This window comes from Planococcus citri, chromosome 3, assembly GCF_950023065.1.
Source record: "Planococcus citri chromosome 3, ihPlaCitr1.1, whole genome shotgun sequence".
Lineage (NCBI taxonomy): Eukaryota > Metazoa > Arthropoda > Insecta > Hemiptera > Pseudococcidae > Planococcus > Planococcus citri.
In genome coordinates this window covers 41,001,160-41,014,351 of record NC_088679.1, presented here as the reverse complement: position 1 = coordinate 41,014,351, position 13,192 = coordinate 41,001,160, and the positions used below count along the sequence as shown (strand labels likewise).

At 31.0% G+C, this 13,192-nt stretch overlaps 2 protein-coding genes across 2 annotated transcripts; both read right to left on the bottom strand.

Moving 5' to 3' along the window:
• Positions 1 to 1,473: 1,473 nt before the first annotated feature.
• Obp73a (Odorant-binding protein 73a) lies at positions 1,474 to 6,548 on the bottom strand. The gene is made up of 7 exons (XM_065356781.1): positions 6,286 to 6,548; positions 5,968 to 6,067; positions 4,515 to 4,639; positions 3,012 to 3,047; positions 2,419 to 2,575; positions 1,816 to 1,880; positions 1,474 to 1,657 (listed from the first exon to the last, which is right to left on the bottom strand). The coding sequence occupies exons 1-7, from the start codon at positions 6,376 to 6,378 to the stop codon at positions 1,628 to 1,630; spliced, it is 606 nt and encodes a 201-aa protein (XP_065212853.1). The 5' UTR covers positions 6,379 to 6,548; the 3' UTR covers positions 1,474 to 1,627.
• Positions 6,549 to 10,419: 3,871 nt separating this feature from the next.
• LOC135840853 (reticulon-4-interacting protein 1, mitochondrial-like) lies at positions 10,420 to 13,007 on the bottom strand. The gene is made up of 7 exons (XM_065357577.1): positions 12,853 to 13,007; positions 12,539 to 12,721; positions 12,181 to 12,410; positions 11,907 to 12,104; positions 11,721 to 11,833; positions 11,345 to 11,633; positions 10,420 to 11,280 (listed from the first exon to the last, which is right to left on the bottom strand). Exons 2-7 carry the CDS (start codon positions 12,699 to 12,701, stop codon positions 11,176 to 11,178), a joined length of 1,098 nt encoding a protein of 365 aa, XP_065213649.1. The 5' UTR covers positions 12,702 to 12,721; positions 12,853 to 13,007; the 3' UTR covers positions 10,420 to 11,175.
• Between the last annotated feature and the right edge of the window lie 185 nt (positions 13,008 to 13,192).

Here is a 13,192-nt window from a genome sequence, read left to right as displayed (position 1 = left end):
TATTTCAAAAAAGCATCAAAAGGTACATCTATGGAAATTTTTTCAAATTTTTAAATGGTAGCTCCCACGATTCCGGTACATTTTCCCGAATTAATTCCCCCGAATATGTTTTTGCCCGACTACCAAAATCCCGAATAATAAAATCGCGCCATTTTGAAATTCAACTTTTGAAAATTTCAAAATACCTACTTGAAAAGTTGTAAATGCAATGCCCTTTCGAACTGTGAAATCAGTTTGGAGGAATGGGCTGCTGAAGTTGAGTACCTCGAGACAATGTGAAAATAATGGAAGCCCTCCACCCACCCCCTGAGGGGGCTGGGACCAAACTAATTGCGGGGTTCTTACTTACTGGATGGGTATATATTGTAAAAAAAAATTGATAAAAATCGAAAAACATGACTTTCAAAATCGCCTTTTTTTTTGGTTGAGTTGACATGAAATGACCCTTTGGTTTTCTATGTATTATTTGTTGTAGATACTCCCTTTTTTCTTAATATATTTCAAACTACAAAATATTATATTATAATATGTTTCAAATACCTATAATGCAAATTCTTTATGGTTTTACTCAGTTTTAGTTTTTCAATACATAGCTAAATTATTTGCTTTTCTCCTATTCTTCTAGTTTAGTATGTACTTTCTTTTTTCAATCTAAAAAATAATAACGTAGTTTTTCGATATTTTAACGGAAGGTCTAGGTACATACGAGTACATTTCAATATCTCAAAAAATAATAATAGGTAGGTAATATACCTACCTACATATTATTTTATTCATTAAAAAGCTCATTTCTTCATTTTTCAAAAAATAATATAAGTATTTTCCTTGATACAATTTTTTATTTGTTCAAATTTTAGGCAAAAAAAATGTTGTTTTTAGTTTTTCCGTGTTGTTTGAATTTTAAAGAATTGTTCATTTTTTTTATTTTTTTTAACAGCGTACTTATCCTGGTGTTTCCAACAGAGTATTAAATGAGTAATTTGAAATTCAATTACATATAACTATAAATTCTGTTGTTCGTTCGGTCAATATCTAGCTAGATACTTGATAATTTTCTTGATTTTTTTTTTGTTTCATCTCCATTTTTAAACATTTTTTTTCTACTGATATGTCAACAACATAATTATTAGGTACCAATAAATATCGTTATATGCATATTTTTGTTAGTTTTTCTTTGGTTTTGAAAGAATAATGTTTCAATTAGGTACCTATTGTCATTTTCTGAGTTACTCTTTTTTGAAAATAAGTTTCAGGAATATTCTCAATTTTTTAATGTTTGAGCATCACATGACTTATGTATCATGTTTCATGTCATGTATGTAGTTTTTTTTTTCAAATTGATTAAATTAAAAATTGATCACAAGGCTTTTGGAACATACTGTTTTCAAACACAAGTACAATTTTTGTATTTTCCGAAGCCTAAAATTTCAGATGAACCTCTCTTTTAAAATAAAATTATGTACGAGAAAAAAATTACAAATTAATAATTTATTGTGTAAAAAAAGTTGAGATATTTTACAATGACAAAAAGAAGACTTAATTATATGTGACTGCATTTTGGTAACCGGTGTTTGACTTCATGTGCTTTATCTCCAATTCTGCAGCGTTGTTCTGCTATATAGTACAATTATGTGCGTTCTGGCGTTAATCCACAAAACTAAAAGAAATGTAAAGATGCTTTTAATTATTCACAAATTAAGAGAACGTGCATTATTTATGGAAGTAGCAATATCAACTGGTTAATGGTTATAGTAGGTAAGTATTTGTATTATTTCTCGTATCATGGAAAATTGCATCAATAGAAAAACAAATTACCTGATCGATTTTGTCGCTGACACAGTCGAACATTTCATAGGCTAAATCGCAAATTTGGCCTCCATCTGTGAAAAAGAGACGAAGTTATCAATCTGTATTTGACTTTGCATACCTAACTACATAATTTATCAGCTGTGGACGAAGCCTAGCATGTCAAGCAAGGTAAGTCAAGGTGCTGATGACATTTTTTTTTTTTTACAAAAAAGCTTCATTAAACTTGGGAGAAAAATCACAGTTAATCGGTGTAGGTAACTAAGCTAAATGTAACCTGCACGAGTCAAATCCTACGTAAATTAGACAAATTGTAAAAAAAATTTCACATTTCATTTAGCGCTTTGTTACAAATTAACTTGAAATTTTCATCATCGTCAATGTGAAATTTCAAGGTTTCGTCTTCTCAGACCTCCTTGCTTTTACTTACTTTCCGCTCCAATAATTCAGGGACTATCTCAAAGCACCATATCTTGAGGCATAAATAGGTATAAGTATATCAACATAGCGACTCGTTTATAATTCATATTTGTGGTGTTTAATCCACTCGCATAAATAAGTACCTATATTTCCTCGTTAAGACGATTTAAATTGCGTAAGGTGTAAAATTACCGAATTTTTGGTTAGGTTGTTGCTGCTTAACTGCTTCCGCAATTCCAATGCATTGTTGCACAGCTGTGAAAGCAGCCAAATAATAATTTCTGTCTTGAACACCTTCCGAGTATAATCTTACTAATCCTTCGATTTGAGGGAATCCTGTCTCATCAACCTGATAATAAAGTAAGAATACGTGTAATTATAATTAGGTACTTAGGTATTAGTTCGATGTGTAGTCATGCGACATAGGTAGGCTAAAGTAATACATTTATGTCACTATATTAGCTAATTTTTCCAGACCTTGAATGCAAAATTTTGACCTCATTATGTTATTTTATATTATGTAAGATTTCAAGTAAAATTAGACAGATAGATGTTTTGTCTCTTTTCCATAAGATATAATATACGATATAGGATGGATTGTCACATTCGTAATATGTAAGTTTTGCACTATTTAGGAACCTATTTAAGTATTCTAACACCGTACAAGTAAATAAAGTTGAGGTGAAAAAATTAAAATTTTTGAGATTTACTATCGTAACTATCTAAGTTCAATATTCTATTCTTGGAACAATACATTTATTTATAAAATAGCTATAGGTACTTACAGCTTTCACTTTCTTGTAGACACATTGCAAGAGACACTGAAAATATAATAGAAAAGTATTATTAAATAAATATTTTAAAAAATATGTTGGAAAAATTATCCATAAAATTCATAATAGGTAGCTCAAGTTCATTTCATCTTCACGCAAGAAATTTTTCGTTTTTGAGCCTTCCTCTATTCTCCTTATTTTGAATATGAACTACCTACTCTTGTTTTTGGAAAATGAGTAGGTACCTAGCCCATATTAAGTTGACGACCAATCCAAAAAAAAGGTTAAAAAGCAACATTTTAAAATTTTCAAAACACTCAATTGCACCACAAGCATGCGCGCAAAAAAACATGTACCTACCATCAAATTCGTTTCATGGCGCAAAAACTTAATTTTAGACTGTTTTTTGACAGATACAATTCATCCCTCCTTATCTCCTAGGCCCTTCCCTCTCTGCCAACAGTGCTTACATACACAAAATATCTTATTCTTATATCAAAATTGATGTCCATCTTTAAAATTTAAAGAATCACTATTTTTAAAAATATGTACCTACCTACCTACCTTTAAAATTCCAAAAAATTTGAAGTTTTCCTAAAAATTGTTAAATTGAATTTTTATAATTTTGAACATGAATTTCAGTTAAACTTTTGAAAATGAATTAAAAAAAACTTCTGTAGGAAAGAGGTTGAAAGAGACCATCATAAATTTATTTTAGGAATGGTCTTGGTCCTAGGACGTAGGTACACTGAAAAGTGAGCAAAATTACGATAGTTCTTCTTAAAATCTATTTGCAACGCCTTCAAGATGCGAGACATGGTTATAAATTCACTTCAGTTTTCAAAGATAGGCAACTTGTCCAACTATACTGATTCTTTCACCAAAGTATCTACTCGTAGCTACTTCCTATCTATTTTGTATTGAAATCTGAGAAAAGACGTTTGTTTTGCGGGACACCTTATATAATTAGGTACTCGAGAAAGTAAACCTTCTTCACTTTTCGAATCATTTGTCCGCTCAAGAATTCCTACTTGTATTTATGTACATTAGTGTGATCATGATTTAACCCTCCCGATGAGTCAAATAAATTTCATTGCAATGGTAAGTATTCTTACATACGTCTGAATAATCATCAAGCGTCAATAAAATTCACAGGATATCTTTAATGACCCACACAAACAGTCATTAAGACGATAAATGAAAAGACGCTGCTGTAGAAAGGCTTATCGTGTTATATAATCAAACAAAACTATATAACCACATAAGCATGGATAAATGACAATACCAAATCTGCAACGATCTAACGCAATTTTCTATGTGTACCTTCAACACTTATACACCAATTTTTTTTTGCTTAGCCACTCCGTCCTGCAGGTAGGGACATAAAATCTAGCCAAGTTAACATTCAAAAAGAGTACCTAACTGTGTACCTTACCTAGTACCTACATATATACTTAAATTACATTACGAAAGTCGAGTATGGTCATAATGATGAAAGAAATGTAGACGACTTACTCCTGCAACTCGACGTTCTTCATTTGTAAATGTACCAGTTTGATCTTTCGCTTGCCTTTTAGTACGAGTTGGAGTAGTTAACGATGTACCATCTTGATTTTCAATACCAATGACATCAAGCGCCTCTGCAAATGTACCAACATAAATAGGTATTGAGTAACTCATTGAAAAAACAGTTTCGCGAACATAGATTCATTTCTCGAAAGACTTAATTTTAAATGAATATTACGAATATTCTTATGTTAATAAAAAATAACCACGAATATGATGATAATTTTTTTTTGCATAATAATTTTACCACAAGATTAATCTTAAAACTTTTGACGAAACATTGAAAAGATATTAATCGATTAATTTAATTTTTCACCTTGACTGCAGGCGTACCTACATAAAACGTGGTTCAACTTATAAATATAGATAGGTGCACATATGTATGTGAAATATTATTTCATCGGTCGTTTACCCACTTTCGCATTCGTCTAAAACCGCACAATAAACGAGTAGTTTGCATTAACGAAACGTAATTGTTACGGAATATATTACCGAGCTACTGTGGTACAAACTGGTTCCGAGTAATATGTAGTTGGTAACCAATATACCTAGTGTATTAAATTCTACAATTTTTAATCATAAATTAACGTTCGAATCGAATGATATAAAAAAGGAAAGGTTTATGGAGCACTTGAAATTGATTTAATTAGACGATCGGATTTGTTCGACTCAAATGCATTGTAGCGAATCCGACGAAGTCGATTAAAAGGTGCATAAAAATGATTACGTAACATTTTAAGTAGGTATCACATGCAGATTGTATGAGTGACATGTGAAGAGGTAGAGGTATATCAATTACGAAAATAATGGAAAAAATGTTCAATAATAATGCAAATTCTACCTTTTATAGCAAGAAATAGGAAGGTGGGTAGGTACCTAATAGGTAACATAATCTCTTAATACTTTTACGAGTAAACCGATCATTTTCAAAAACTTACCAGTTGAGAAATTTTATTTAAAAATCAAAAGCTCGTTTACCTACTACCTATAGGAACCTACTTACTGAATAGAGTTTATCAAATTCCACGATTTGTTTATAATATTTTTAATTCATCTTTGAGAAGCGAACCGTATCCACGTAGAAAGATTCAAGCGTAATACACATGTTTCCGCTTTTCACATTTTAAAAATCATTATTACGAGTAACTAGGTATGTACTAAGTATGTACTTCAAGTACCCACGACTGCGGATAATTTGAGAATAAATGAAAGTATAATGAATTTATTTGCACGAAATCTCAGTCACGTGCCTATAAATCTGTTCTGCAATTGAGTAGATGATGCTAGGTAAGTACCTACTCTAATCAGACATTAGAATGCACATTTTCAAAAAATGAAAAATCAAGTCTCCCTTTATGTTTATTTTTTGCACGAAAATTTGATGGAAAAAATGAATAATTACCTTGTAATAGAAGAGATTTAATTTCTTCTTGACATTGTCCTATAATTCGTTCCAGTTTTTGAGGAGCTATTGTTGGTGTTTTGCATCTTTGTGAAACACCCTGAAAAATCACACATTAAGGCTGATTTTACTCGGCATTCAATTTTCAAATTGATCAAATAGGTACAGGAATTTAATAAAAATCAAAAATTTCCCTCAATTCCAAAATGTAACAATCAGTAATCACACATTCATAATCGTGAAAAAAATCATTTCATAAAGGAACGAAAAAGAACAATAATTTTTATGAAAAAAAAAAAATAACAAAAAAACACTCACTTTTTGTAATAATTCACCTTCACAATTCACTCGAAAATACGACAAACAAACGAAGCTTAAAATAAATAAACAATTTTTTGATATATTCGACATAATGTAAAAAAGTATAGGAACTCGATTTAAAAATAAAAAAAATATACGAAAATAATTTTAATAAAATAAAATAATCGTGTAAGTACGTTTACACCGCGATGTTTGAATGCTTAAGCGACGAACGACAATTGACCAAACATGTGGACTTTCTACCATCCCACTAACACTTGACGAACATTCACCCACCTTATTATTAAAAGTAAGTGGAGCATTTGTTAATGTGGATGTACTGAAACCGGTCCTGGAAAAATTGGAAAATTTCCTTGAGATGATTTTCTTTTTATTGTCTATAAGGAACGTATGTATAATTTATTGGCAAAAAGCACATACCTGGTTCGAATTAATTTTTTAATTGATACAAGATTTCGAGTAGGTAATTATCCAAAATCGTCGTCGAGGTAGGTTTTTGTTTTTACAAGCCAGTATGGAATGAATGAATGTAGGTATCGAAAATTTCTGTAATGACCAAATTGAAGATAACCTCGGATCTTCAGACTATATTTTATGGATCACCTATTGTTTAAATGTTTATCGAAGGAGATACGCATCGGAGGAATAATTTTTTTATTTAATATTTCAAGTAAGGTGGGTTTCGATTTCATCTGGACAGGTTCGTAAATTATGACGATTTTGTAATATATTGACGCGTTTTTAAGTATGCATCTGCAGTTTCATCGATTTAAAAAGCTCTCATCTTCTTCTCCAAAAAAAAGCTTATTCGACATGAGGCTGAATTTTTAGAAATTGTTAAGTATAGGTACGTTTGCTTTTTCTCTCTAACCCCTCTTTCCCAGAATAATGAAAAAATCATCGATTCAAAAATCCGATATTGGCGTACTTCTAGATTCCATATAGGTAGGTCATAAGACAGATGAATCTATGTGTATAGCATTCACGATACAAATGCTCAGCTAAGAGGTCAAGGTCAATTTTTTGTGCGAAAATCTGGTGGTTCTTTGCTTTTTTAAGATTCAAGTAAATTTTCATGAGGATTTCGAAGACAGTTTTAAGTGGATTTATTTCTGATCAGTTCAAATTAAAGAAGTAGGGATTTATATTCATTCAATTTTTTTACTGGTTCCGTTTGATGATGATTCAGTAAAATAGGTATATTATAATCAATACTGATATATAATATAAATTTGAAGAGCTCAAAACAGAGCTTTCACGATGTAAGCTCAATTTTTCGTGATGAGTATTACGGAAGCCACCATGTGAAGTGCCCAGGAACTGAAACAGGGTTAAAAATTCAAAATAGTGAAAAATTGAAAATGGGTGATTGAACGCCGTTTGACAGCTTTCTGATGGTACCTACCGAGTTCAAATGCATATCTGCTCATTTTTTGGATACAATTCATTAGTGTTCCTCTAGCAGTCTAGTCTCTCCTCAATTTCGAACATTTTTGCGAAAAATTATGATTGCTACTTACATGTTGATTTTAAGTAATTTTGGGATGTTGAATTTATTCAAATAGGCATGGGCTAAAGCTATCTACAATGTATATGTACCTATTATTCATTTTTCAGATTAGAGTCCTCATGTTCCTTATTCCAAATTCTTAAAAATTGTTATTTGAATGAAATCGGTGGATTCAACTTCATTTTTCCCTTGTTTTTTTTCACATTCTGTCAGAATAGATGGTAAAAAATTTCAATTCCTGAAAATTTTTCGCAAATATTTTGAAACGTTTTTTTTTTTTTTTTTTTGGAATGTAAAGATTAAGAGATTAAGTAGGTACCTAATTTTTTATTACACCTCGATTCTCTAATACCTGTTCGAATATTTCAAATAAAAAACTTGATTTCATTTTTTTTACTAGGTATAAATATCCAAAAATCTTTTGATAGTTTTTTTTTTTTCTTTAGTAATTCTGCAGTCAAAAATAAAATGAAAAATTAATTTCAAATATTTGTTGTTTTTGAGAAAGTTGCAAGGAGCAAGGAGTAGTAAAAAACTTTGTGATATGATATCAATGAGCTGTGCGGAAATCGTGGTCTCATTTTCAAAATTCAAAAAATAAAAAAATTGGGAATTCTGATTTAAATGTATAGGTAGTGGATACCTATTAAATCAACTTCCCACCCAAGCATTCGAAATTTCATAAATTTTTTTAAAAACCAAATTATGAATTTTTTAAACCCCTGATTTTGAAATACTTAATTATTTTATTTGAATTTACAAAGTTATCTCAATACTGGCGTTTCCATGTAAATAATTTTCACAAAATTTGAGAAATATTGAATGAAAAAATTACGCATAAAAATATTTTGGTTGCTCATCTATTCATATTGTAAACTATGAGAATCAGTTCATTGTCTGAACTTAAAAAATGCATCTTTAAATTAACACGTAGGTATTCGAGTTAGGTATGTACGTAACTCGTGAAATGTATATTATATTACTTGAAAAAATATGTTTTTCCCCAACTTCCTGTGTCAATTTGACCGTCTCAATTATTATTATATTGTTAAATCCATTAAAAAATAAAAATGAAAATTATTCTCAATTCTCATTGTTGTGCCAACTTTTACGTCGTATCTATTTCAATATTTCACGCGAATTTTTCGACTGACTGATCTGAAAATTCTATAACTTAGCAAGAGGGTATAACTCTAAACTAGCGCAACTCGAAAAAACCGCATAAATCAGCTTTACGCGTGGATTGGGTTTGGGTACCAACCTAAATTTTCCCCTATTTATTTCGAAAAAAAATTGTTTGATGTCAATGATCTTAGATACAATACAATGCTCACGATATTTCAGAATCGTTCGAATTGCTCCGTAGAATGATGATACAATCGATAAATTCAATTGCTTACAAAATGCAACGCGTACGTAAGTTTAGTAGATGCTATGTAATTTTCATTAAGATGAATATGTTACGGGCACATTTGACTTATCTGAGACATTCGATAAAGTAATTTAATTAACATATTCCGTCGTCTGGTTCATTATCACGTTATATAGGTGGTTTAAAATCTGCACAGACGAATAGTTTTACACCATTTGTAATTAACAAACACGCAAACTTGGTCATTAGGTACATTATTTTCATTTTTCTAGTATTTTATCTGAATCCGGATCGTCCTTCATTTTAAGCCTGGTCCAAATTATATCCTGCGGATGATGGGAAGATATCATACTGATAAAAAGAATTTTCGAAACACACGTTTCTTCACCGCTGCATCAATACTTTTGTAATCAAATTAAATAACAAGCAGTTGAAATCTTTAATTCAACCGCATTATATTCACGTTCGTTCATTTATTTCAACAATTAAGAAAAGTAGGTAGGCCCCACTTAAAAGTGCGTTGTCGTCGTCTTCGTGAATTTTAATAACTCTTTGATATGTCGAGTGGAATACAAATACCTAGTCTTCAGTGATTTTTTCCATCTACAAATAACCAAAGGTACCTATCTATCACATACCCATCATAACGAACTTAAATTGATAAAGATTAAACCAAATAATTAGTTTACCTATCGAATTGATTCGATAATGGAAGATTCAGGTAATAAAAATGTCAAATTAAAATTAAACGTACGGATTATATTTCGCCGAAAAATTGGACTAATTAATCTGGTCATGCGAGATGAAAAAAAAACAGGTCATTATTTAAATGTTTGCTTCTGCTTCTGGTAAGGCCATGTGGCGGGTCGTTCGCCCATACTGGACTTTTTGAAGGATAATTCGTGGTTAATCCACGACAAATACGTAATAAACTTTGTAAAAAGGGGGAAAAAATAGCCATTTACCGGTCGGCGTTTTTGTTTTTTACTTTCTCTGACTTATTGGTACGACAGAAACTGGTTTTTGCCTTCGTTCTAGAATATATACCTACCTTGTTCTTCGAGCATTGCATAATACGCTAACGCTGACAGAGTTGAGTAATTTTGGTATCATTACGGTGCTAATTAGAGGTATATAGAGATACTCGTACGGTTATATGCTCCGAGTACTTGAAATCATGTAAATTACATTTTATCATCTTCCTAATCCATTTTACTTTTGTAGTTTTGTTTACAATTATTCGAGCATATTTATAGATTTTTCAAAGTAATGTTTATTTTGATAATAAAAATCACACATCGATAACATTAACTTGGAAGTAGGTAAAATTATAATTTTTTTCTTAAAAAGTTGTATCATTTCCGTGATTTGGCAACCTTATTGTTATTACTTGAATCAATATTTTGCGTATGCGTAACAAATTAACATAATGCATCAACAAATACATATCTTCGGTAAAATAAATTTTTATAAGTAAAATAAAGTGCTTCGATTGATATGCGCGTATGTACGTATATTAAGGTAACAAAACAGTGAAGATTCATCAAGGGAATGGGAAAGACAATTTTGTAATGTAGACCACATTTTGATTACTTCCCTACTGAATATAAAAAAAAATGCAAACTTAACGTATTAGACAAAAAAATGCAGTATTTTTCACGTAATTTTACGTATCTCAAGTAAACCAACAGCATTATCTTGATTATGAATAAGCGTTTAAAATTAAATTCAGTAATTTGATTAAGTTTGCTTAGCATTAAAAATTATTCAAACAAAAAATCATTAAAAAACGCAAAAATAAAATTTAAAAAATACTATAAAGAATAAAAAGTAGGAACTATAAAAAAATTCAAAATCTCGGGAGCTTTTAAATAAATGATTAAAACGCTTGGTAACATCTAAAGCTCTTTAAAAACGTCCTTTTGGTTCTAAGCTCTTGAAAAAAAAAACAGATAGAAAGACACGAATATCCATTAAAGTATTCTCCATTGAGAAAATGATTGCGTTAATGTTTCAATATCACTTTTCCTCTAAGATGGCCTTGCTTCACTCGATCATAAGCCGCAGAAGCTTCAGCAAATGGGAACTCTGAATCTATTACAGCATGGAGCTAGAAAAATGATAATTTTACATTTAACCTGAAAATTCTATTTTTGAAAATTGAAGAAACGTACTTTCTTTTGTTTCATTAAAGTTGCTAGTTCTTCAATCGCACCACGCATTGGAATAAATATTCCATAAGAAATGGACCTCGCTGTGAGCAGTGATCCGTGAACGACATTAACCGCAATAAAATCGTACAACGTTTTCAATAAACCAAAAAATACACCATATCGATCGGTTTCGGGAAGAATGGGAGGTTGCAGAGTAATGTATTTGGCGCATTTGAACGATTTCAAAAAACATATGTAATTAGGAATTTGAGCCTCGCCGATATTTGCAGCATCCAATATGATATCGTATCTGAATCATCAAAATAATATACGAGTTAAAAACTTTTAGTGCTCTGGAAAGTATACGTAGATATAAATGCACCAAAAATATACGCACGGTCCCCATTCTCGCAGTTCATCAAAGAAAGACGATTCGGTATAATCTATGATTTTTTCAGGGCGAAATCTTTGCACCAATGGTATCGCATTTGAGCTGCAAGTAGCTACCACCTGAATAAAAGTGATATAAAAATTCAAGTTTACTGAGCTCGTTGGTAAAAAAAATTGTATTTAAGTAACTCACACTCGTTCCCCACGACTTCAATAATTGAATAGCAACTGTGCCAACTCCACCGGATGCTCCTATAACTAAAACTTTTTTATTCTTTTTTTCTCTGAACCAAAGATCTGCTCCGATATTCAACGCGGACCAGGCAGTCACACCGGCGTACAAAACAGCAGCTGCTTCTTCATCTTTGATTTCATCTGGTTTTTTAGTTATCTATAATACGTAGAATAAACGGTTGGTGAATCAATCAAAAATAATCTTGAGATTAGAAAAATTTGTTACTACTTACATATTTTTGGTTTACGACGACATACTCAGCATGAGAGCCATCTCTTGGAGGTGGTGCAAGACCCATGACTATAGTACCGATTTCGTACATGGGATTTACTCTTGAGCCAACGGCAACGACTTTACCGACGAAATCTCGACCCAATGTTGCAGGAAATTCGTGCGACGGATAGCCAGAAAAGAAATGCAGGATTTTCTTGATGAAATTCAGTAAAACATGCCCGTAACCCTCTGAAACGCACCATGTACATATATATACACATGTGAATCGAATGCGAAATAAAAAAAAGTCAATAATCACTTCGATACAGAGTACATTTTAGACTTAATTTTATAATTATTTGGAAAACATTGCTCACCGGTCATGTACCAATCTATTATATTGATTGAAGACGAGGTCACTTTTACCAAAACTTCACGAGGATTGATTATTTTCGGAACAGGAGCTTCTGACGTGTAATGAATTGTTCCACTGTAATCCAAAACTTGCCATGCAGACATGGAGCTCGGTATTTCACCCATTTTTTTCAGTTGAAATCGTTCTGAACATATAAGCGAACGACAGATTGTACAGCAAGTAAAAAATGAATGAATATGAAACACACTCCAGCAAACAAATGTCACGATATTTATATGATAAATTTTTGAGGGAATTAATCATAACCGTACTTACCATTTAATTTGTTAAATAAATATTTAAATGCAATTAATATAGCATTCAAAATGCATCAAAATTTCAATAATTTCAATAATGAAAGCCAGAAAACGGCGCAATTGTTCTTATCATTATTTTAATTCATTATTTTTTTGGATGGGATCAATACAAAAGTGACCTTGTGAACAAAGGGTTCTCAATTTGTTTTTTTTTTCAAAACGAACAGAAACAAATTTTTTTACCAAACAATTTTTTTCAGAAATGCATCGTTGATTTTATGTTAAATAAACTTTTAAAGCTCATAACTCTGCAGTTTTCAAATAAAAATTAAACTGAACAATTTTCAAAAAGATCTTTT